The sequence below is a fragment of the Onychostoma macrolepis genome, chromosome 12 (genome assembly GCF_012432095.1).
Source record: "Onychostoma macrolepis isolate SWU-2019 chromosome 12, ASM1243209v1, whole genome shotgun sequence".
In the NCBI taxonomy this organism is placed as follows: Eukaryota; Metazoa; Chordata; class Actinopteri; order Cypriniformes; family Cyprinidae; genus Onychostoma; species Onychostoma macrolepis.
In genome coordinates this window covers 8,208,813-8,233,628 of record NC_081166.1, presented here as the reverse complement: position 1 = coordinate 8,233,628, position 24,816 = coordinate 8,208,813, and the positions used below count along the sequence as shown (strand labels likewise).

The 24,816-nt window shown below is 35.5% G+C and overlaps 1 protein-coding gene across 16 annotated transcripts in view; it reads right to left on the bottom strand.

Annotated features, from left to right (window-relative positions):
* Positions 1-24,816, bottom strand: part of camk2g1 (calcium/calmodulin-dependent protein kinase (CaM kinase) II gamma 1) — a 78,604-nt gene that overhangs the window by 25,577 nt on the left and 28,211 nt on the right. For all 16 annotated transcript variants that reach the window (XM_058793815.1, XM_058793818.1, XM_058793816.1 and 13 more), the window contains exons 3-7: positions 18,082-18,141; positions 8,119-8,173; positions 6,438-6,503; positions 3,757-3,829; positions 588-690 (exon numbers count right to left, since the gene is read on the bottom strand). In XM_058793815.1, the coding sequence (XP_058649798.1) occupies positions 588-690; positions 3,757-3,829; positions 6,438-6,503; positions 8,119-8,173; positions 18,082-18,141 (357 nt within the window). The remainder of the gene's footprint in view (positions 1-587; positions 691-3,756; positions 3,830-6,437; positions 6,504-8,118; positions 8,174-18,081; positions 18,142-24,816) is intronic.

Sequence of the window (24,816 nt, the reverse complement as noted above, 5' to 3'; positions counted from 1 at the left end):
ATCAGTAGTAAAAATATAAAAATGTGTGGAAAATATCAAAAGTATTCACAAATGGTCAAAACCACCCACAACATCCTAGCATAATGGATTACAAGCACCACATTTAAATATAAAAATCCCCAAAAGTGCTTGTAAGTGGCAGGAAAAAGGTTTGAATAGATGTTGTAATTACAAATAGCTAAATTAACAACAGCTCTTGATTTCCTCACAAGTATAAGTTTGTCTGAGACGTAGATTTAGAGAGTTCTTTCCAGAGATATAAGAATTTCATTGTGGCTAAAATAGTGGTTTAGTTAGTAAACATACATCCAAGATATTTAATATTCGGTTTCACTACTATTTATGTTTGTCTTTCTTCAGAAGAAAATATTAACAAAATCAAAAATGTGAGCTGGGGAAGTTTCTGAAATATGGTTGATTTGACACAAAATGACCACAAAATGTCTTGGTAAAAACTATCTGAGCATATCAAGAGTAAGGAAACACCAGAACTACATACTAGCATGTATTTTAGCATGCTGTCTTACAGGATTGGAATCAAACTGAGGGGAATAATCAATGAGAGCAGGAAACTTGTTGTTCTTTACCAAACCAGGCCTGCTGATCTCCCTGCACCTCGATGGCCAGCCCAAAATCAGCTAGTTTCACTGCCGCTCCTTTCATCTTACTGGCCAACAGCAAGTTCTCAGGCTGAGGAGGAAAACAGAGGAAGCCTTTAACACTCACAAACATTTCAAATGGACTGAAAAGAGAGGTTAAAAAGATCCTTTAGGATTGACAATGCCCAGCGTGTGGTGCAAAGCTGGGTATTTTATTGGTGGTGAATGTTAAATCTAATGGAACAAATTTCTACAAATACAGTCTAACTATATCCCAAAAAAGCAGAGAAATTTAGGTTTATACAATGTGCAGCTATGTGATGTGGCGACTACCAATTTACTTGTCTAACAAAGATTTTCGTTACTGTAATTTTTTACTGAATTACCGTAAAAATGTCAAAAAAATGTGTTCATTAAAATAAAGGTATTGCAATAAAAACATTTTAATTGAAATAATATACACAACTGTTCAAAAGCTTTGAAAGAAGTCTCTTATGCTCACCAACACTGCATTTATTTGATCAGTAAAACAGTAAAATACAGTAAAACAGTAATACTGTGATATTTAAAATTCAAAAATAATTTATTCCTCTGATGCAAAGCTGAATTTTCAGCAGCATCACTCTAGTATTCAGTGTCACATGATCATTCAGAAATTAGTGAAATATGCTGATTTGGTGCTCAAGAAATATTTCTTAAAAACAGTTGTGCTGCTTAATTTTGTAGAAACCATGATACTTTTTTTCACAGTTCTATGAATAGAAAGAGCAAAAGAATTGATTTAAAATATAATCATAAATATCTTTACTGTCACCTTCAATCAATTTAATACATCCTTGCTGCATAAAAGTATTAATTTCTTTAAAAAAAATGACTTTAGAACAGTAGTGTGTTAATTAAAAAAATTACAGTAGTGAGAATATGATAATGATAATTAGATAAAAATGTGTTTAATTAATTGTACTAAAAATAAATGATAAAAAAATATTAACCAAAAATATGGCTAATTTTCTTTTCATTTACCCTTTTTTTTATAAAATTTGAAATATGACTGAGACATGAATTTAAGTTCACCAGTAACATTAAGACATCCAGCAGAAGTAACACCTACAAGACCAACAAAACAGCCACTTTAAAAAAAAAAAAAAAAAGTATATTACAAGCAGATGTGCAGATGAACGTGATTTCTCTATATTAGCCAAACCTGCTCAGTAGGATATGACAGGTTTTGGGGGTCAAAGATCTCTCCACAGGTAATTGAGTTTATACGTGGCTTAAAGGTTAAGCTCGACTGAATTGTGTTTGCTTTACTACCACATTTACGCTGAGCAAATATTAGGGTGGATTTCCTGCGGTTTTGTCAGTGCTCCAAATTTGAAATCAAACACAAACATGCATTAATATCTAAGAGCTTCAAGTACAAAACCAAGTGAAGAAGCCCAGAAAGATATATTAGGCACAATGGAGGACTTTCACTAAAATATAGGCTGGAAAAGTCGATTTCCCCTCCGTTCTGGAATACACAACTCAATAAGCTTGATTTATTAGCTGCCGCACATATATCTTCTCAACGCACAGAGTTCATCCTCGAGTTCTAAATTCAAGCACAGAATTCAAATGCATCCATTATGAGGATGTTGGGAAATTTATGCCCATAGGTGTGAATCTCTCACTCTCCCTCATTAAACGCACAGACTACAAATGAGGAATGGTGAGACTCGCCGTGACCCCTCCTACATCCCTCCGTCTCTCAGGCAATACCAGCAACAGTTGTCGCATCACGTTCCTTGCTATGGCAACCAGCCTGGGCACATCTCTGCTGCTCAGCATTGGGCTCACATACACATGGGGGAGGGCAGTGGATGTGACTAACGCACAATAGGAGGACATGATAAAACTGTGTCTGTATGCGTTATCAAAGACATGCCACCGTCAAGACAAAAAGTACATTTATTTCATACATTCACATGCACTGAGACAGGCAAAGTGTTTGATGTTTATGCATGTACTTGATTCATATGGTAATATAATGAATTGCTTAACTAGTACTGTTAAAAATTGAGGAGTATTACTTGTACAAACAGGGTGATTCTTTGTCAACTCAACCAGAGGTCCCTGTTATTTTTTATTTTTTCTGGTGAAAGAAATACATAAATGAAGAAGATAGCCAAAATATTAAAAGTCATGGATGTATATTACTGATTAATCCACTATTTTGTAGAGTGGGGTCAAAATGACAATTTTCACCTGAGATTCGGAGCCAAATTACAGGGGTTTTTGCAATCTTTGTTGTTGCATTATATGCCAATGGTGACCATTCAAAAATGGGCAAAAGCACTTCTTGTGTTTACATGCATATAACTCAAGAAATATTAGAGATATCTTAATATCCTTTTATATTTTAGTTCTTAAACTTTTCTTTTGGCATCTTTATTTTTAAGGCCCTGCATTGTTCATTTTTGGGGATTTCAGTGTGGCTCCTTTAGAAAATCATTTCAACCAACATTTTCAGTGGTCAAAAACCAAATGTGGGTCACTTTTTTCTTTTTAAAAGAAATGTGTGAAGCACATGTGTGTAGACCCCCCCTACACTCTCAGAAATAAAGTATAGATGTCAGTGGGGCATTTTCAAAAGTTTTGTACCTATTAGGTTCAAATATGTTCACTTTAAGTACTAATATGTACCTTTAAGGTACCAAAAGTGACCCTTTAGGTACAACCTTTTGAAAAGGTACTGCCCCAGTGACAGCTTTTGTACCTTTATATCTGTGTGTATATAAAAAGTGGATTACATAGTAAATATAGATCCATTACATTTAATATTTTGGCTTTCATCACTATTTATTTTTGTCTTTCTTAAAAAAAAAAAAATTGGAGCTGGGAAGTTTCTAAAATTGGGTTGATTTGACATGTAATGACCCAAAAGTATTTGTAGCAAGTATCTGAGTATGAAATTAAACCAAAATGAAATAGAAGTATATACTATCATGTGCTTTAGCATGCAGTCTTAAAGGATTGAAATCAAACAGAGGGGAATATTGTTGAATATTGTTATCTGTGTGTTTGTGAGGGGCAGGGCAGGGCATTGATTTGGAAACCCTCAGAGGCAGGCCGGTTGCCATGTGTGTAGTTGTCGTTGTGACAGGCTCTCGCTCACCTTCAGGTCTCTGTGCACGATGTCATGCTGGTGAATATGATTGACACTCTCCAGGATCTGATTGATGCACTGGCTGAAAAACAGAATAATAAATCAATCAGTGGCAGAGAAAGATCATAAGGATAAGTGAGGGGGTGAGATAAGGCTAAATATTGATTATAACCTTGTATTTTTACTGTATGCAAAAAGTCAGTTTCCTTATATTTACCCTCTTTTTACTTAATTTTGCCATCAAGGTGTAGTTTTCCACAAGTTATATTGAGTAATGTAATTGTTTGTGTGTGTGTTCTTTTGAAAACCTGACAGCCCCTGGTTAATGCTCTTTTCATATGTAAGGAAAAAAAAGAAAAAAAAAAGATATTTTTCAATGCCAAAGAGGGAAAAAAAGCCATATGGGTAGCTGTAAGGAACAACATTTTCATTTTTGGGTGAACAGCACTTTTGAAAATGCACTATATTTAAAGAGTATTCAGCAGTTGATACCAGATATAATACAGTGTATATTAAAACAGCCATTAATAAAATTGCCAAATGAGAAATGCTACTACAAAAATAAATCATATTAAAGTATATTACCAAAAATCAGTTATACAGTCTTATATTATACAGTCATTTTGTAAAGAAATAAAGTCTGTAATTGTAATGCCTTAATTAAAATAAAGGCTTCATTAAAATGAATTGATTACAGTAAAGTTAATCAACAGCGTTGGCTAAACAATTCAATTAAGCAATTAAATTAAACACCATGACTGGATAACTGATGCTACATATGAATGTACCACTGCTGCTTTAACAGACTGAGCTGGGGTCAACTGTAATGTGACTGAGGCACATAAGGTGAGCGGAGCAGGGGATTGTGGGATAGCTGGGGTGGGCATTACTCTTGGAAAAGCACCTCACCCTCAGACAGGTACACACACATGCACATGCGTTATCTCATCCCTCTTAAAGCTGTAATCCTATAACAGAATGTTATAGAGGCCTAACCGGGACAGATGAACCAGAATGAACGTGTGTGTGTGTGTGTGTGTGTGTGTGTGTGTGTGTGTGTGTGTGTGTGTGTGTGTGTGTGTTTGTGAGTGTTTGTGAGTGTTTGTGAGTGTTGCTGTGGTGTCATGCTACTTTATAGATACTTAGTATTAATGTGAAATTATGCATGGCTTTCTTTAGATCCTTATTGAATTTGTTCTGAGGAAATGGCACAGATGATGGTTGGGACATGAATGTGTACATCAGACTTCTCAACATAGGTCACTTGTAGGCTTAAGCAAAACAGATGGAAAATAATAATTCATATATATTATATCATTATATTAACATGGCATTTGCTGTGTATTTAAATTGCTATTTAAGTTATTGTATTACTAACCTATCCATCTGTTTTGCTGTAATAATAATATAATATCTAAATTATTTTACTGTAGTAATTATTATATTATATTATATTATATTATATTATATTATATATTATAAACTTGGCGAGTGCAGACTCATACCATGTATAATATAGCAAATGTCCAATTTGCTATTTACATTATTATACTAAGCTATCCATTTCTTTTGCTATAATATAATAAAAATTATTTTACAACAGTTATTATATCATATCATATATTATATTATTTATATAATATTATAAACTTGGCGAGTGCAGACTAATACCATATATAATATATCAAATGTCCTATTTGCTATTTAAATTATTATACTAAGCTATCCATGTTTTTATATAACATAATATAATATAATATAATATAATATAATATAATATAATATAATATAATATAATAACATAAATTATTGTTTTAAAACAGTTTATATTATATCACATGAAACAAGAAAGTAGACTGACAAAGATTGTTGAGTATATTAATGTTACAAAAGAACACAGAAGCTATTTGCCCAAATTTGGTTACATTTTAAGCCCAGCATTCCATTTTCAGGACAGCACAAATCCCACTGGACACAAAAGACCTGTCTCTCTCTATCTCAAACACACACAGTACACGCACACACACACGCACACACGCACACACGTACACACGCACACACGCACACACGTACACAAATAAGACAGCTGATCTCTTTATAAAACACCTCTTTTCCCCACTCACCCTCTTTTTATCTGTCTTTACCTATGTGATATCAAAGCTCAGATGCTAAACTGGCATCACGCAACTCTTGTAAACCAAATTTACCATGAACTCCCATATGAGCGCATTAAAACACAGCTAACTGCTGGAGGGTGTTTGTGTTGGATGCCTGGGGCTTTAACTTAGAATCAGAGTCCCTCAGAGACTTCCACACTCACTGCTGGTTCCTGAAGACACTGTTCAACGTGTGTCATTTCTATGTTACCAGGTTTCCCACTTTGAGAAAGCGGTTTAGAAAGACTCTTCATGTTTGCCGTTCAGTGGTGGTGCTGTCAGTGCTGCAGAAGTGATGCACTCGAAAGGAGGGGCCAACAGAGGCCAAATGGATGCGCTTTTGTGTGGCACCTGTTGATTGCCAGTTCTGCAACTCCACCATCATTAAAGGCTTTCAGTTTTTCTCACAAAAGGGATCGTCCTCTCTCTGTGCTTTTGAATCAGATGTAAGTGTGTGTGTGCGTGTGTAAGTGTGACCTGCTCACTGCAGGCTGCAGCACAGTAACCACAGCAACAGTAAATTGGAGAGCCCACCTTGCGTCAGCTTCACTGTAATACTCTCTGGCGACGATGTCCTCAAACAACTCCCCCCCAGTCACACTGCGGAAAGAGAGAGGGGAAAAACAGTGAAACAAGGGATGAGAGAGTGGAGAGTGTGCTGGGTTTTGGGCTAATTTGGTCAGCAGCAAGAGGCAAAGCCGACATTTTACACTTAAATATGATCACAAATGTATGCGATGCTGCAGTAAAACAAGTGTGGCCTGATTATATTATACACACACATACACATACACATACATATATACATATATACGCTGTGTATATTATCGGATGCAGGGATGCAGTTATAATTTTACCCCAGTAACCATAGTTTGAAACAAAATATAAGTGACAATGTAAGACAGTGGTGGCACTTAAAGTTACCAGAGTTTTACTGTAGTAACCTGCGGTATTTTAGCCAAAACTGGTCAATTTTGGTTGTGCAAAGCACAGAAGGAAATAAGGAAAAGCATGTCAGACAAAAAAAAAAAAAAAACTACATTATACATAAATATAAAATGTTTTTAAAACCGATAATAATAAGAAAAGTTTAATGAACATCAAATCAGCATATCAGAATGATTTCTGAAGGATCATGTGACACCGAAGACTGAAGTAATAACTGCTAAAAAAAAGTTTTCCTTTGCATCACAGGAATAAGTTAAATTTTAAAATATACTAAAAAAGAAAACAGTTTTTTAAACAGTAGTGATATTGCACCATCTATTGTGGAGTTCAGTTGGCACTGAGGTGTGCACGAGACACATAACAGGAACATTAGTAGCTCAGCCTTTGTTCCACATAAATTGAGTTCCACAATGATGCCTGGAAAAATCAAAGTGCACTGGACTGGTTAAAAACAGGACACAATCAAAGAAACAACAATCTTGACAGCACTAAATCACATTTATAGGGCCATCCAGAAATGTCTACCCATCAATTTTGCTGGCAGATCCCATCAAATTGAAAGATATATTTTTGACACCCAGGAAAGTGCGTACAAGGCATTTTTGTCGAACATATTTCAGCTGCATTTATCTGCCTGCAGGAATGGGGTTTCTGACATGATTCACTGGAACAAAATGTCTTGGGTTTGATAACTTGTCCATCTTGATTCAAAAAGTGGGACGCACCTTACAGTCATTGAGAGTTACAAACTCATCTGAATACAGAAACTAGCTCCGTTTCAAACAATGTTATTTTAAATTTATATGATATCATAGCACTTATTAATAATTTAATACAATTAATCTAATATAAATAATTAGCTGTTATTTTTTCAGCATTTTTATTAATTATTTATTTATTTATTTATTAAATGTAGTTTTAGTAATTCTGTGAAGTGTTTTTTGTCATTTTTATTAGTTATATGTTATAGTGTGTGTGTGTGTGTGTGTGTGTGTGTGTGTATGTATACTGAAACAACACTGAAATCATGCTTACCCCAGCACTTTGTGTTGCTGGCTATGTAGAATGTTTTAAATTGTTTATTTATGAGGTTTCATTTCAGTTAGAATGCCGTCTTAAAAGGCAGTTAGCCATGTAGGCAGCTCACTGTGTTTTGAAACGGAGCCTATATTATTATCATGTCTTAAGTTACAGTACAGTATATACGGCTGAGTCATACGGCACAGATGTGTGTGTTTGTGTGTGTGTGAGTTTCGGTCGTACTCACAGGTCAAAGACCAGGTAATGGAAACCTTCTTCTGAGATACTGTCATGGAGCCGAACTAGGGTTGAAAAGAAACAACAGGAGAATCAGCATTTAACAACATCAACACAGAGATAATGCATTATGAAAGCAAATGTTTTTAATGAGAGGGAAATCTTGAGCATTCTTCGCTCCATCACACAGCGTTCATAACAACATCTGATGAGAACATGCGGCATACGTCCAATTACACGCTATTATAGTGGCGCTTACAATTACGAAGCACATTTACAGACTTAAGTAAACCAAAATGAGCACATGGCCAAATGAAATAAAAAAAATAAAAAAAGAAGATCCATCGAAAAGAGAGAGAGAGGATGGATGACAAGCTCACTTATGTACACAAGCAGTGTGTCACGTAGACAGTGACACACACCGAGTGTATTGGGTTGGGGGTTGGATGGAGAAAGAGAGAGTGAGAGAGAAAGAAGGAGAGAGAGTTGAGTAAACACTGCCCAGAATAGCAGGAGCCTTGTGAGAGCGCTGAGAGAAAGAGCAACATAGCAACTAGTTGAAGGAGGGACGGAAAGAGACAGAGGGTAAATAACAGAGGGATTGAGGCAAATCTGATGCTGGAAAATACATATATTAGATAAATTACTTCTACATTATTAGAGTAATGCAGCGAGTCAATAGTCCTCGGAATAACTGTTTGACAAGCAAGGCCCTAGCATGTTGACACTGGGACTGCAAACACGAGCCGCCATCACACCAGTAATTACAGAAGCTTGAGTTTAATAAAGTCCTAAACATTCAGAGAGAGGTTAAACACAATGCAAATTGACATCTACATTTAACTTCTGTAAAGCGAGGTATACCGATATTTAGCAAGAAACAATGTATGACAAGACTGGAAGCCATTTAAGTGTATGGAAACATGTTGGGCTGCAATATTATTGTCCATATTTAAGGTGAAGGTCATTTTAAGGTAATTTTTCTGTTAAAATACTACACAGTTCCACTTCAATTTTCTAAGTGTAAACACTGTAGTGCTTTCAAAACACTGCTCTGTTTGATTGAGCATCCCAACCAACAACATGGGTTTAACCAATGGCATTAGTTTGGAGGCGGGACTATCTGTTTTTTCAACCAATGGAAGAGAGGGAAGCATTCAGGGATCTATATAAAATTAATGGAGTGTCTATTTACAATAAGTGCAAATAGCCCACCTTGTTGGCAAAGGCTATTTACACTAACTCCGCCCACCAACGTGTGATCGGGTTAGTCAACAATAAAAAAATACACTCATTCAGCATCAGTTTCAGTGGCGTAGATGATAAGGTGAATGCTTTTTGACGCAATCGACCTGAGTCCGAGCCCGCCTTTTCCCGAAGACTATTCCTTTTTTTCTCTCTTTTCAAATCTCATATCGCATCGGAAAGGCATTTATTTTCAATAAAAATTAGAGAAATAATCAAAAAGTTGAAAATAAAAGTATCGGGTAGAGTTAGGGTAGGTGTAGGGAGGGCATCCATTTAATAATTTGAATTAAAACTATAATTATACTCAATACATTATTATTGCGTACTGTTTTATAATGTACTACAATACTGAGGTGCAGATAATTGCCACTATTTGCAATAAGTAGTATAAATAGCAGAAAATCTTGTTATTTTAACAGTGTAAATAGAATATAGCTATTTGCACTTAGTCTAAATAGCATCTCTTTACAAAAATACTGCTATTTTCACTTGGTGTAAATAGCATCCATCGCTATTTGCACTTAGTGTAAACAGTATCTATTGCTAAGAAAATATGCTATTTGCACTTAGTGTAAATAGAATCTAATTGCCATGTACACTTAGTGCAAATAGCCACTGCCTTAAAATTATTGCCTCTATTTTTACAATATTACACACAGCACCTTGTTTCTTACTTTTCCAATTTAATAATAATAATAATTATTATTATTATTATTATTATTATTATTATTTGAAGTGTAGAACTTCTACATCAAAATATAATTAAATTAATTAAGATAGACTTAATATAGTAATAATATATAAATTCTTGCAACCAATGGAAGACAGGAGAAGTGTTCAGGAAACCTGATTGAAAAGTGTCATGATTTTTGCAATTTTGTTTGTGCAAAAATGGCTAATTTCACCTCTAATTTTATTTTGTCAACTCATATAATAATAATAATAATAATCGGCACCCTTGGTAAATATGATCAAAGGCGGCTGTGAAAATGTATCTGCATTGTTAATCCTTTTGATCTTTTATTTTTTTTTTAATTCACAAAAATCTAACCTTTCATTGGATAATACAAATTTAAAATGGGGGGAAATATCATTATGAAATAAATGTTTTCCTCTAATACACATTGGCCACAATTAACAGAACCCTTTTTTTCGATACTTTTTGAAACCTCCATGATGCCATGTGACTAAACAAGATGTCCAGGACCTCCAGCAGAAATATAGGCCCACATCATCAAAAATACAGCAGTATATTTCATTGTACACATGGGGTACTTTTTATCCCTGTGTTCACCAAACCCATCTTGAGTGTTCACTGCTAAAAAGCTCATTTTTTAGTTTCGTCTGACCACAGAAGCCAGTCCCATTTGAAGTTCCAGTCATGTCTGATAACTGAATATGCTGGAGTTTGTTTTTGGATGAGCGAGGAGAATTTTTCTTGAAACCCTCCTAAACAACATGTGGTGATGTAGGTGCTGTTTGACAATTTTTTTTAAAGGTTTTCTGACCCCGAGACTCAACTATTTTCTGCAATTCTCCAGCTGTGGTCCTTGGAGAGTCTTTAGCCACTCAAACTCTCCTCCTCACCGTGCGTTAGGACGATATAGACACACGTCCTCTTCCAGGCAGTTTCGTAACATTTTATGTTGATTGGAAATTTTTAATTATTGTCCTGATGGTGGAAATGGGAATTTTCACTGCTCTAGCTCTTTTCTTAAAGCCACTTCACTAATTTGTGAAGCTCAATTATCTTTGCTGCACATCAGAAATATATTCTTTGGTTTTTCTCATTGTGATGGATGATTAAGGGAATTTGGGCTTTGTTTTATATTTCTGTGAAACAGGAAGCCATGGCTGGATAATTTCATGTTCATAATCACCCTGGAGTGCTCAAAATTGTGAATATGAATGGGAATATACTTCAGAGATATTTTACTCATAAGAATTTCTAGGGTGCCAATAATTGTGTCCAATGTGTATTTGAGAAAACATTTATTTCATAATGATATTTCCATTTTAAATTCTTATTATCCAATGAAAGGTTAGATTTTTGTGAATTAAAAAAAAAAAAAAGATCAAAAGGATCAACAATACAGATTAATTTTCACAGCCTTCTTTGATCATATTTACCAAGGGTGCCGATATTTTTATAATGACTGTGTATATATGTGTGTGTATACATATACACACATATATACACATATATATATATATATATATATATATATATATATATATATATATATATATATATATATATATACATATATATATATATATACATATAAATATATATATATACATATATACATATAAATATATATATATATATATATACATATATATATATACATATATATATATATATATACATATATATATATATATATATATATATATATATATATATATATATATATATATATACATATATATATATACATATATACATATATATATATATATATATATATATATATATATATATATATATATATATATATATATATATATATATATATATATATATATAGTGGGTACGGAAAGTATTCAGACCCCTTACATTTTTCACTCTTTGTTATATTGCAGCCATTTGCTAAAATCATTTAAGTTCTTTTTTCCCCTCATTAATGTACACACAGCACCCCATATTGACAGAAAACACAGAATTGTTGACATTTTTCATCAGATTTATTAAAAAGAAAACTGAAATATCACATGGTCCTAAGTATTCAGCCCCTTTGCTGTGACACTCATATATTTAACTCAGGTGCTGTCCATTTCTTCTGATCATCCTTGAGATGGTTCTACACCTTCATTTGAGTCCAGCTGTGTTTGATTATACTGATTGGACTTGATTAGGAAAGCCACACACCTGTCTATATAAGACCTTACAGCTCACAGTGCATGTCAGAGCAAATGAGAATCATGAGGTCAAAGGAACTGCCTGAAGAGCTCAGAGACAGAATTGTGGCAAGGCACAGATCTGGCCAAGGTTACAAAAAAAGTTCTGCTGCACTTAAGGTTCCTAAGAGCACAGTGGCCTCCATAATCCTTAAATGGAAGACGTTTGGGACGACCAGAACCCTTCCTAGAGCTGGCCATCCGGCCAAAGTGAGCTATCACTGCTAAAAAGCTCATTTTTTAGTTTCGTCTGACCACAGAAGCCAGTCCCATTTGAAGTTCCAGTCATGTCTGATAACTGAATATGCTGGAGTTTGTTTTTGGATGAGCGAGGAGAATTTTTCTTGAAACCCTCCCAAACAACATGTGGTGATGTAGGTGCTGTTTGACAATTTTTTTTAAAGGTTTTCTGACCCCGAGACTCAACTATTTTCTGCAATTCTCCAGCTGTGGTCCTTGGAGAGTCTTTAGCCACTCAAACTCTCCTCCTCACCGTGCGTTAGGACGATATAGACACACGTCATCTTCCAGGCAGTTTCGTAACATTTTATGTTGATTGGAAATTTTTAATTATTGTCCTGATGGTGGAAATGGGAATTTTCACTGCTCTAGCTCTTTTCTTAAAGCCACTTCACTAATTTGTGAAGCTCAATTATCTTTTGCTGCACATCAGAAATATATTCTTTGGTTTTTCTCATTGTGATGGATGATTAAGGGAATTTGGGCTTTGTTTTATATTTCTGTGAAACAGGAAGCCATGGCTGGATAATTTCATTTTCATAATCACCCTGGAGTGCTCAAAATTGTGAATATGAATGGGAATATACTTCAGAGATATTTTACTCATAAGAATTTCTAGGGGTGCCAATAATTGTGTCCAATGTGTATTTGAGAAAAACATTTATTTCATAATGATATTTCCCCCCATTTTAAATTCTTATTATCCAATGAATGGTTAGATTTTTGTGAATTAAAAAAAAAAAAAGATCAAAAGGATCAACAATACAGATTAATTTTCACAGCCTTCTTTGATCATATTTACCAAGGGTGCCGATATTTTTGGCAATGACTGTGTATATATGTGTGTGTATACATATACACACATATATACACATATATATATATATATACATATATACATATACATATACATATACATATACATATACATATATATATATATATATATATATATATATATATATATATAGTGGGTACGGAAAGTATTCAGACCCCTTACATTTTTCACTCTTTGTTATATTGCAGCCATTTGCTAAAATCATTTAAGTTCTTTTTTCCCCTCATTAATGTACACACAGCACCCCATATTGACAGAAAACACAGAATTGTTGACATTTTCATCAGATTTATTAAAAAGAAAACTGAAATATCACATGGTCCTAAGTATTCAGACCCTTTGCTGTGACACTCATATATTTAACTCAGGTGCTGTCCATTTCTTCTGATCATCCTTGAGATGGTTCTACACCTTCATTTGAGTCCAGCTGTGTTTGATTATACTGATTGGACTTGATTAGGAAAGCCACACACCTGTCTATATAAGACCTTACAGCTCACAGTGCATGTCAGAGCAAATGAGAATCATGAGGTCAAAGGAACTGCCTGAAGAGCTCAGAGACAGAATTGTGGCAAGGCACAGATCTGGCCAAGGTTACAAAAAAAATTCTGCTGCACTTAAGGTTCCTAAGAGCACAGTGGCCTCCATAATCCTTAAATGGAAGACGTTTGGGACGACCAGAACCCTTCCTAGAGCTGGCCATCCGCCAAACTGAGCTATCGGGGAGAAGAGCCTTGGTGAGAGAGGTAAAGAAGAACCCAAAGATCACTGTGGCTGAGCTCCAGAGATGCAGTCGGGAGATGGGAGAAAGTTGTAGAAAGTCAACCATCACTGCAGCCTCCACCAGTCGGGGCTTTATGGCAGAGTGGCCCGACGGAAGCCTCTCCTCAGTGCAAGACACATGAAAGCCCGCATGGAGTTTGCTAAAAACACCTGAATAAGATTCTCTGGTCTGATGAGACCAAGATAGAACTTTTGGCCTTAATTCTAAGCGGTATGTGTGGAGAAAACCAGGCACTGCTCATCACCTGTCCAATACAGTCCCAACAGTGAAGCATGGTGGTGGCAGCATCATGCTGTGGGGTGTTTTTCAGCTGCAGGGACAGGACGACTGGTTGCAATCGAGGGAAAGATGAATGCGGCCAAGTACAGGGATATCCTGACGAAAACCTTCTCCAGAGTGCTTAGGACCTCAGACTGGGCCCAAGGTTTACCTTCTAACAAGACAATGACCCTAAGCACACAGCTAAAATAACGAAGGAGTGGCTTCACAACAACTCCGTGACTGTTCTTGAATGGCCCAGCCAGAGCCCTGACTTAAACCCAATTGAGCATCTCTGGAGAGACCTAAAATGGCTGTCCACCAACGCTTTACCATCCAACCTGACAGAACTGGAGAGGATCTGCAAGGAGGAATGGCAGAGGATCCCCAAATCCAGGTGTGAAAAACTTGTTGCATCTTTCCCAAAAAGACTCATGGCTGTATTAGATCAAAAGGGTGCTTCTACTAAATACTGAGCAAAGGGTCTGAATACTTAGGACCATGTGATATTTCAGTTTTTCTTTTTTAATAAATCTGCAAAAATGTCAACAATTCTGTGTTTTTCTGTCAATATGGGGTGCTGTGTGTACATTAATGAGGAAAAAAAAATGAACTTAAATGATTTTAGCAAATGGCTGCAATATAACAGAGTGAAAAATTTAAGGGGGTCTGAATACTTTCCGTACCCACTGTATATACACACACACACACGTAAATGTATATACACACACATACAAACTTATAAACAAATGACTAGCTGAGTGAAAGAGAGATACACAGTGTGTCAACTGCGCCAGCAGCAATGAGCACTCAATCCTCTCTCCTCTTTAACCTTTCAGACGATCTCTCTCTCTCTCCATCTCTCTTCCTTCATTGGCTCTATTGTTCAGCACTTATGTGCAGCCCAAGCAGAAAACATGACAAGCTGTCCACTTGAGGAGAGACGACAGAAGGGAAAGTGAAGGAGAGAGAGAGAGTGATACAGGTGATGGAGCAGGAGAAAGGGGACGGCGTCGCCTGAGGGGGAACAGATGAGAATAAGAAAACACATTCGATGGAAAGACGGTGAGATAGTGGGAAAAAAAGAGAGGAAGGAGTGAGACAGAGAATGGAGGAGAAAGACCCTGGATAGAGTGTGAAGTTGAGGTCAAGGGTTGGATATGACTCAAAATGGTGTGGAAGATGCCAGACAGTAGAATTACAAATAAATAACAACAGCAGAAGTTGAGAGTTACATAATATTCAATGAACATAATTAAATGTTCAAATACTATCCTTTTGAACTTTCTATTCATCAAAAAATCCTTAAAGCATTTTGTCAACATTTTCCACAAAAATATTATGCAGCACAACTATTTTCAACTCTAAGAAGAAGAAAAAAAAAAGAAGAAACTGGAGTAAACTGGCTTATCATACAGTATATTAAAACACAAAAGTTGTTTTACATTATACTTTCTCACAATAAATCAAATAAATGCAGTGCTGGTGAACATAAGAGACTTCTTTCAAAAACAAAACAACTTTGAGGTTTATTTTAAGATTATTGCCTATAAAATGGTAGCATGAGATGTACAACATGAACTTTTCAAAAGAGTTTGAGTAAGTGTTGTTTAATTTTTTTTTCAGCGAATCTGCATACAACTCATGCTGCCAAATATTTTTTGAAATAATTGTACACAATTTTAACACTTTAAAAAAATCCTCAAAATACAGAAAAATAAACAATAAATGGTATGAATTGTGAAATGTGTATTTTTAAACTTAATCAACCAAGCTGGGAAAAGCAAATATCTCAAAATATATATTAGGGATTACAGTACAGAAACTATCTTTCTCAAGTATTCTATCCTAAATGAGATTCTTGCTGAAATCACCATGGTTACCAAACAGATAAGACAGGATTCTAGCGTTGGATGTTTCTGTAATACGGCCCCAGGGGTATAAATATATAACACGGCATGAGTAATTATCACGGTAATATAACAGAATATATCACAATGTAGTTATTTTTGTTGAAAATGTAATAAAGAAAAAGGCTTATATTTTTAATAACCATGATCCAAGTAAATATTCCAGTGAGACCCTTCCATTTAATCATTCTCTCTTCTTATTTGATACTTGATGAACACAAACCGAAAGATAAGATTACTAATCATTAATGAACATCTAATATACCCTAATCTCAAGCAGGCATGTCTTCCTTCATCATCTTTGTGGTTTTCTTGCACTCTCTCGCCTCTTCTCTTGCCGTGCTCCTGAGCTCATTGGTGATAATGACGGTATTTGGGCTGAACTGCTGCCCACCAGCATCTCCCACCTCAGCACAGTTATTTATAGAGCTCCACTCCTCTTCTATTCCTCTCCATCTCTCTCTACTGCTCTCTCCATCCCTCTACCTTCACCTCTTTCTTTGTCGCCATCGCCCCCATCTCGATGGCTCTGCTCTGTTTTTTTTCCAGTTGTTCTGCCCTCTTAGGTCTTCTCCTCATTCTATCGATCAGTCTCTCCCACTTTCTGTCTCCACTCCTCCTTCTAATTCCCTCTTTGCTTTCTTATTCATTCTCCTATTACTGCCTACTAAATTCTGCTCTCTATTAGCTCATTTTCCCCCTCAGTCCTTATTTTGTTCATTTCGTTCTGTAAGACAATGAGTTTTGGGAGAGGCTGTTCTGCAGGACATGGTATGTTTTGCTGCAAAAATACTTCAACCTAATTCAGTCCCAGTCATCACTGGCACCAGCTTACACACACACTCATAAACACTCACAAAGCTGCAGATGCTCACTGCGACAGACTCACATGTGCACCACCATTTGAAAGTCTGGACTAAATTTAAAGTCTCATTTAAAAGTTTAGGGATGGTAAGATTTATTTTTAATGCATTTGAAATGCGTCTTTTATGAACACCAAGGCTGTATTTATTTCCTCAAAAATTCAGTAAAAACAGTAATACTGTGAAAGATTGTTACAATTTCAAGTAGCTGTTTTCTATTTTAATATATTTTAAAAAGTAATTTATTCCTGTTATGGCAAAGCTGAATTTTCAGCATCATTATTCCAGTCTTCAGTGTCACATGATCCTTTAGAAATCATTCTAATATGCTGATTTGCTGTCTATATCGTCCTAAACATTTCTGATTATTAATGTTGAAAACAATTGTGCTGCTTAATATTTTTGTGGAAATGGTGACTTTTCAGGATTCTTTGATGAATAGAAAGATCAAAAGAACAGAATTTATTTGAAATAGGAATCAACATAAAAGTCTTTACCGTCACTACTGATCAATTTAATGCATCCTTCACGAATAAAAGAATTAATTTCTTTCAAATTGATCCCAGACTTTTGAATGATGCTGTGAAGTTTTACAAAATGATATAAAGAGCTGATGACATGAAAATGATATGAGGGTTCGTAACATATAAACACTGTGCATAAACACAGTTTTTTAAGGCTGAGATGGACTAGAAAAACAGCTAAAAACATCTAATGATGCACCTTATAAAGTTTGTTGAGAGAATGACTAGAATGAGAAGAGCTGCAAACTAGACAAAGGGTCATGATCTTGAAGCTCAAAGATAAAATATAAATTTTTAGAACTCATAAATGATCCCATACTTCAAATATTCTCATTTATTCTCATTTTGATGGCTTTAGTGTTACTCTAAAATTAATAAGAGATCATAATGAAGATCAAACTCACCAATATTGGGGTGTTTGAGTAGACGACAGATTCGGGCCTCACGTTCCAGTTTCTGATGATCTGCAGAGGAAAAAGAGAGGGAGAAAAGCAGGTTAGATATTTGAGGTGGCTTCTCACAGCTATAAAATAAAAAGGACACCTCAGCTGAGGTGCGAGCAGCTCTGTCCTCTCCTCCGAGAAGAGAGAACATTTTTCCATAGGTGTCATAGATGCGAACCGCAATGCTGGCGAGTTAAGAGGGAATAAACAACTCAGAGAGATGATATACATAATGTACGTTAAAAATCAAATTAAATAAAAGATGCAATCTACATGCAGAAACATAATCCTAACATATTAATATATGATTGTATTGGCAGAGCGCTAAAAGACTGCAGAAATATATCCCAAGTTATCCAGGGTTTGTGGCTTTGGTCCTGTCATGGTAAGATACTGTAAATCATTTGTGTGTGTGTGTGTGTGTGTGTTTGTAAAAGTGGGGGTGAGGTTCAAGCTAATCTAGGGCTTATTACTGAAACATGTAATACGGTTGTGTGAGATCGAAGGATGAATGTCGTGTAAAATTAAACAAACAAGCCCAAGGGCTCATTTCCTCACACTTGCAACACACACGCCACAAGCGCAGGAGTCTAAATAGCAGCTCAGTGTCTTGAGTGGGGTTTATTCATCTTCTCAATGTAAAAATCACCCACTATGCACCGCTGGAGGCCAGTGAAATTGGATGTGATTCATATTATAGAAGAAAATAATAGGCTTTAATGTCAAATAAACAATGTTTTGACAGATTATACTCAGACAGGCTATGCCAGTTTACAAGACCTTGCAGATCAAATATTAAACCTGCTTTAAACTTAATTGCATGAAATAATATTTATTTTTAATCAGCAATTGTATCAGCATTTCCAGCTCTAAAAGATCTAAACATCTTTAAAACTTGATCAATTTACATTTAAATTTACAAATTACAGCTTTGCTTGTTTTTGCATAAATGTATCAAACTTTTGATAAAGTTAAAAATGCAGTTAATTCAAGACGCTTTCTCTTAATTTTAATGTAGAAACATGCTAAAGCTGCTTTGAAACGATATGTATTGTGAAAAGTGTTATACAAAATATGAATTCATTATTAGTGTACACTAATCTGCTTTAAACTGATCTTGTCTTGGCAACAAGATAAAAATACCTTTGCTATGTTGGAAAATATAATTGGTTAAATATCAAGTAAATATCAGGGCCGTCTCAAAGGTCTCAGACAAGTCATGTCCTTAAGTTAACTTGCATCGGCTGAAACTATTGTGTCATTTTGCTTTGCCGTCACCACGTACATGAAACAACTTGCCACTTCTGAAATTTGTCCCTAGAATCTGTGTCATTACTTAAGCAATCAGAATTGGAGTGACAATTGGCAATATGAAGAGAAGAGTGAGACGAATATTACCAGATCACTACATGCATGTTGTGCAATCGGCATGGACAACGTAATACTGACAGCTTACATCCACCCAGACCTCCACAATAAACACTTCAGCTTGAGTCAGCCTACAAATATTAATGCTGTCTAATCTGACGTGCTTAAGCAAGAATCTAGCTGACCTCTTAACTGGCTCTGGTCCAAAACCTAGTGGGTTGCCTACGTAGGCAGTATTTAAAGGTGTGCTCTTGACATGAAGACTGCTCCAAAATGTAGGCAGCATAAAAGATGCCTTCTTTCTGTCAAACTCTAAAGGCAGAATTGCATGTACCATTCACAGAGGTCAATACCAGCATGCAGTGTACAGTTAAAAACAATGACTAGCTAAGCTCTGTTAATAAAAAAAAAAAATCATCCAAGATGGTGGATGAAGAAAATGTATGAATACAAAAAGTACTAATAAAAAATATTCACCAATATTAGTGTATGTTTATGCTTATTAGGATATCATATTGTTAATTAGGAGAATGATAGCATCCAGGTCTGCTGAAATTAATTGTTAAAAAAAGATTTTCTGCCTATGTAGAGTGTTCCAAATCGCTCGCTTATGAGGTTCCATTTCAGTCAAAATGCTCCCTTAGAAGGTAGAAACTATAGAAAGGGTTTTTTTTTTTTTTTGTAAATGTTGTGCTTTTGTAAAAACACAATGAAACCATGATTCTGTTCGATTATTACATTTTATAAAATGGGACTTTTGAAAGGACATGTAATACAAAACACCCCATCTAATCAACTTAACAAGCACATCTACTGGAAGCTAAGTGCCCTTTTTGATTTGGTCGTTGGTTTGTTTGAATGTGTTATTTGATTGTGCACGCATGCATCCATTATAATTTTCCACATATTGTGCTGTCTGTGGTCCAGAACTCTTGCTTTTTTAAATCTTTATCACTACCCTGTTGTGTCTTGTTGCCTTACTTTCTCCCTGAGCTAGATTATGTGTTAGCCTTTCACACATGCAAACAAACACACACACACACACAGCAGACTTGCTCCAAGCTAACAGGATTACATCCTCTCCCATCTTGCCCTGTGACCCAGTGGAAGATTAACCCTTAGCATGCCGCTGGCACGAATACTATTTTCCTCCACGGCCCTTTCACTGCTGGCCAACACTGACCACACACACTCCAACCGCAGAAGCAGAAGAGTGCCAAGATGGCACCAAATCCCTGTTACTGGATCAGCACAGAGGCACAACGAACCCATGTGATCCTACGAACTAGCAGCTGAAGCAAAGAGAAAACTACGAAAACAAAGATGTATATGGGGGAAAGCGAATGGTAAAGAGTATGAACAATACAGACAAATATAAAATATGCGTGTTATATTTAGCTAAAAATATATAATATACATGTTGATGTTCCTCCTTTCAGTTCTCCATTTCTGCTCATCTCGAAAAACAGCCATAAAGTGAGGATATTTCAGGGCTTCAGAATATCTACATCACACCCACACTAGAAAAAAAATGCATGACTGCTGTCTGTATGAGCTGGTTTAGCATTAAAATGGAAGCTTTAAACTCTAGATTCTTCTCCGTGATATTTATGTCTACATTAATGCTCCATACATAAAATATGCCAGATGATGCACTGCATTGAAAAACTGTATCTCAGAAGTTGCATGGTCCCAAAAGTAACTGGAGAGGAAACTCCCTTCTATATTACAAAGAGACACATCGGTGTGGTGCTATCAAAACTACTTCAGTTTCACTACGGAAGATAACACACTCTCATGCTGCAGTAATTGTATTACAGACACACACAGCCCTCTAATCTGATGCATAATTAAACGCAGGGTAGAGATAGGAAGGGCCCTCTGTCCTGACATTCTGTGTAAAGGGTGAATAAGAGCAGGACAGACAGGAAGACAATGGGGGGAAAGGGAGCCACTGAAAGGTTACAGAGACGAGGCCAAACACTTAACCTGCACTGAATGTGAAACACATCTTTTGTTATAATGTTCATAGATAACATGCACATAGATACTCAAAGATAGATATTCAAATCTCTAACATTCAAAATAGCTTTCAATGATGTGTGTAATGGAAATGTAAACCCTTAATTAAGTTAATTAAGATCAATTTAATTAAGATCCTTCAAATTTAACTGAATTGAAACCAGAATCAAAAATTTAAATGATCAAAAATGCAAAAAATGTCAATGAATTTACTTGAATTGAAAATTTATTAATTATTAAATTGTTTCCATTAATAAATGTAAAAAAAATAATAATAAAAATTCAAACTAGAATTGAAAAAATAATTTGAATGAATACTGAATAAGAATTGATCTGAAAAAAAGGTGTAAGAAAGAAAGCCACAGAACATGGAAACTTGATTAGGCCTATAGTTTGAAAATTTGAATCAAAAAGGAAATAAGAATTGGAACTGAATCAAATATGAATCTCAGCTGGAACTGGAATTGTATATGAATAGACAGTCATTTGAAACAAGGTTTAGAAAAAGAGAAGTGCAAAACAGGTGAAATTGGAATATTGAAACACAACTGAAAGTGAATTAACTGGAACTAGAATTGAATATGAATAAAATTACAATTTAATTGAAAGAGAAGTTATTAATAAAGCAAACAGTTGAAACTGAACTGAATTAGAAGAATGTCAATTGGAATTAAAATTCAAGTTGGCACTGGAACTGGCATTGGAAATTAATTGGAAGGAATGGGATAGAAAGACTGTGAATTAGTACAGTGACGCAAAAGCACCACTAATCACCAGAGGCTGTGTGTGTGTGTGTGTGTGTGTAAGAGAAAGGATTACACGAGACATGTACTTGAAGCAAAATCACAACTCCCTTGCGTGAGCATCTGCACTGTAAGCCTGTGCGTGTGTGTCATCTCATCAGCTCAGATGGCAGGATGCCTTTCTTCCTTTGTTCCTTCACTCATTCATTTACTCCATGAATATGAATAATCCTGGCTAGAGCAGAAATCTCCTCTTACCAATGACACTTCCCGTTGACATCATCCACTGACTTAGTCAACATAAAAAGCCATTTTACTTCCACAATGTGATGTATTTAAATAAATAGGAAATTCAAAAAGTAAAACTTGCTGAATTATTTTATCCATAGGGTAGCGTCCTCTCTGGTTCATCTGAGAATCACTTATGCACATGCACGATCAGTGTCCAAGCACAGAAGTGCACACCTGCTCCATTACAATGGAGTGCTTTCCTCTGAAATACATTGATTTGTCTATCCTGTGTTGAGGACTCCGTGCGGATAGCAACAATCTCCGGGTCCTCTCATCCTCTGAGAAATAAATGAGCCGCTGTCGTGACTTTGGATCTTACACACACACTCATCCAAAAATCCCTAGGCTCAACCATAAGACAACATGCCTGTTCACTAACCGCCCTGATGCATAACACTCACACAACTCGTAGGTTTCTGTATCTCAAACAGAAGAGCATGCTGCTAGAAATGCCACGATCATAAATTTAATTCCCAGGAAATGCATGCAATAATAATAATAATAATAATAATTTATATAACTGGTTTACATTAGGTCTTCATTATGCAAAATCCCAATGCAAAAATTCTATGGTTGGGGTGGGGGGGATGGGTTAATGAGAAAAAAATTCAGAAAAACATTTAAAAAAAATAAAATAAATAAATAAAAAAACTTTCCATTTCTCCTCTACTAGCACTTTGTCATAATGAGGTCAAAAATGCACAAAAGCTACATCTTTCTCTCTCATATATATATAGAAATATCAAATTCAAATATCAAAATATCAAAAAATTACAGTATTAAAAGTGAATAAATATTGTATGTATTATTAATTGCAATTTACATATTTATATATCATATAAATTATATATAATAACATGAGGGCGAGTAAATGATGACAGAATTTTAAATTTGGGTAAACTATGCCTTTAAAGGGATAGTTCACCCAACAATGAGTTTGAAAGTAGTTAACAACCTGTATGAATTTCTTTGTTCTGCCGAACACAACGGAAGATATTTTGAAGAAAGTTTGTAACCAGGCTGTTTTGGGGCACCATTGACTTCCATAGTAAGAAAAAATAAATAAAAATACTATGGAAGTCAATGGTGCCCCAGATTCTTCAGAATATCTTTCTTTGTGTTGAGCAGAACAAAGACATTCAAACAGGTTTGGAACTACTTGAGGGTGAGTAAATGATGACAGAATTTTCATTTTTGGGTGAACTATTCCTTTAACTGCAGTGTGGACTAGATCTTATGCAGTCTAGTCAAAGGTCTGATTATGTGAGACAAATCAAGCCCTAATGTCATAATGCCCTTTCTAATCAATCTCAGAAAAAGAATAATCTAAAATAACAAAAAAAAAACAAGCGTTCTGCTTTGATTTATGCTGGCAAGGATGTTTCCCAACCAGCAAACACATTGATAAAAGCTAAATTACAGCAGTTTCATGTTCCGTGACTTGTCGAGATAATGCCTTCATTAGGATGCCAGAGGGAAGGAGGAGGAGCTGAGAGGCAGTCGACTAGAGCGACCGTAACACACACACACACATACACAGGTAACCCATCCCCAAAAGAAAATGCTCATTCCTAATATGGATACGGATGGTGCAGTGTTTAATTGCTTCATCACCCGTGCCATTTAGAGACAGTGTGTGTTGTGTGTGTTTTAGTGTCGGTGTCAGTGTTTTGCTTTATTGTGCTGAAGCTCAGAGATCCGTGGGCTCAATTACTGGTCCACAGGCACTCCTGTGTTTGTCGCAATCAACAAAACTGCAGTGGCCAACAGAAAAGAGCAGGCGCAGAGGAGCGCAGACCCATAGGGACATGGGTCTGGACCCAGAGCACAAATCAGTATGAGCCTGGACAATTAATAGCCTGTCAATATCTGCTAGAAGCAGCTGGTCACTGAGGCTCTTCCATTTTCCAAATGATGAAATGACAAAAATTTCCAATGACTAATGATAAAATATGACAAGAGGCCATTATATTGAAGGAGTAGCCCCAAGCAAATAACATCATTAAGACTTTGAGTTTAGAATTACAGGAAACACTGAATTTTGTGCATTATAATATTAAATTTGGGGTATTTAGAGTAACATTTGAGCTTACAAAAGAACTTATATATATATATATATATATGCAAAATTACTTTCATATATATATTTACCATTTCTCACCTTATCACAGTATATTCACTATAGTTTAGAAAATAGTAATAAAATATGAGGAACTCAAAGTTGAACTGTGTCAGAACAAATTATTCAGCTGTTAAATTTAAGTTCACAATT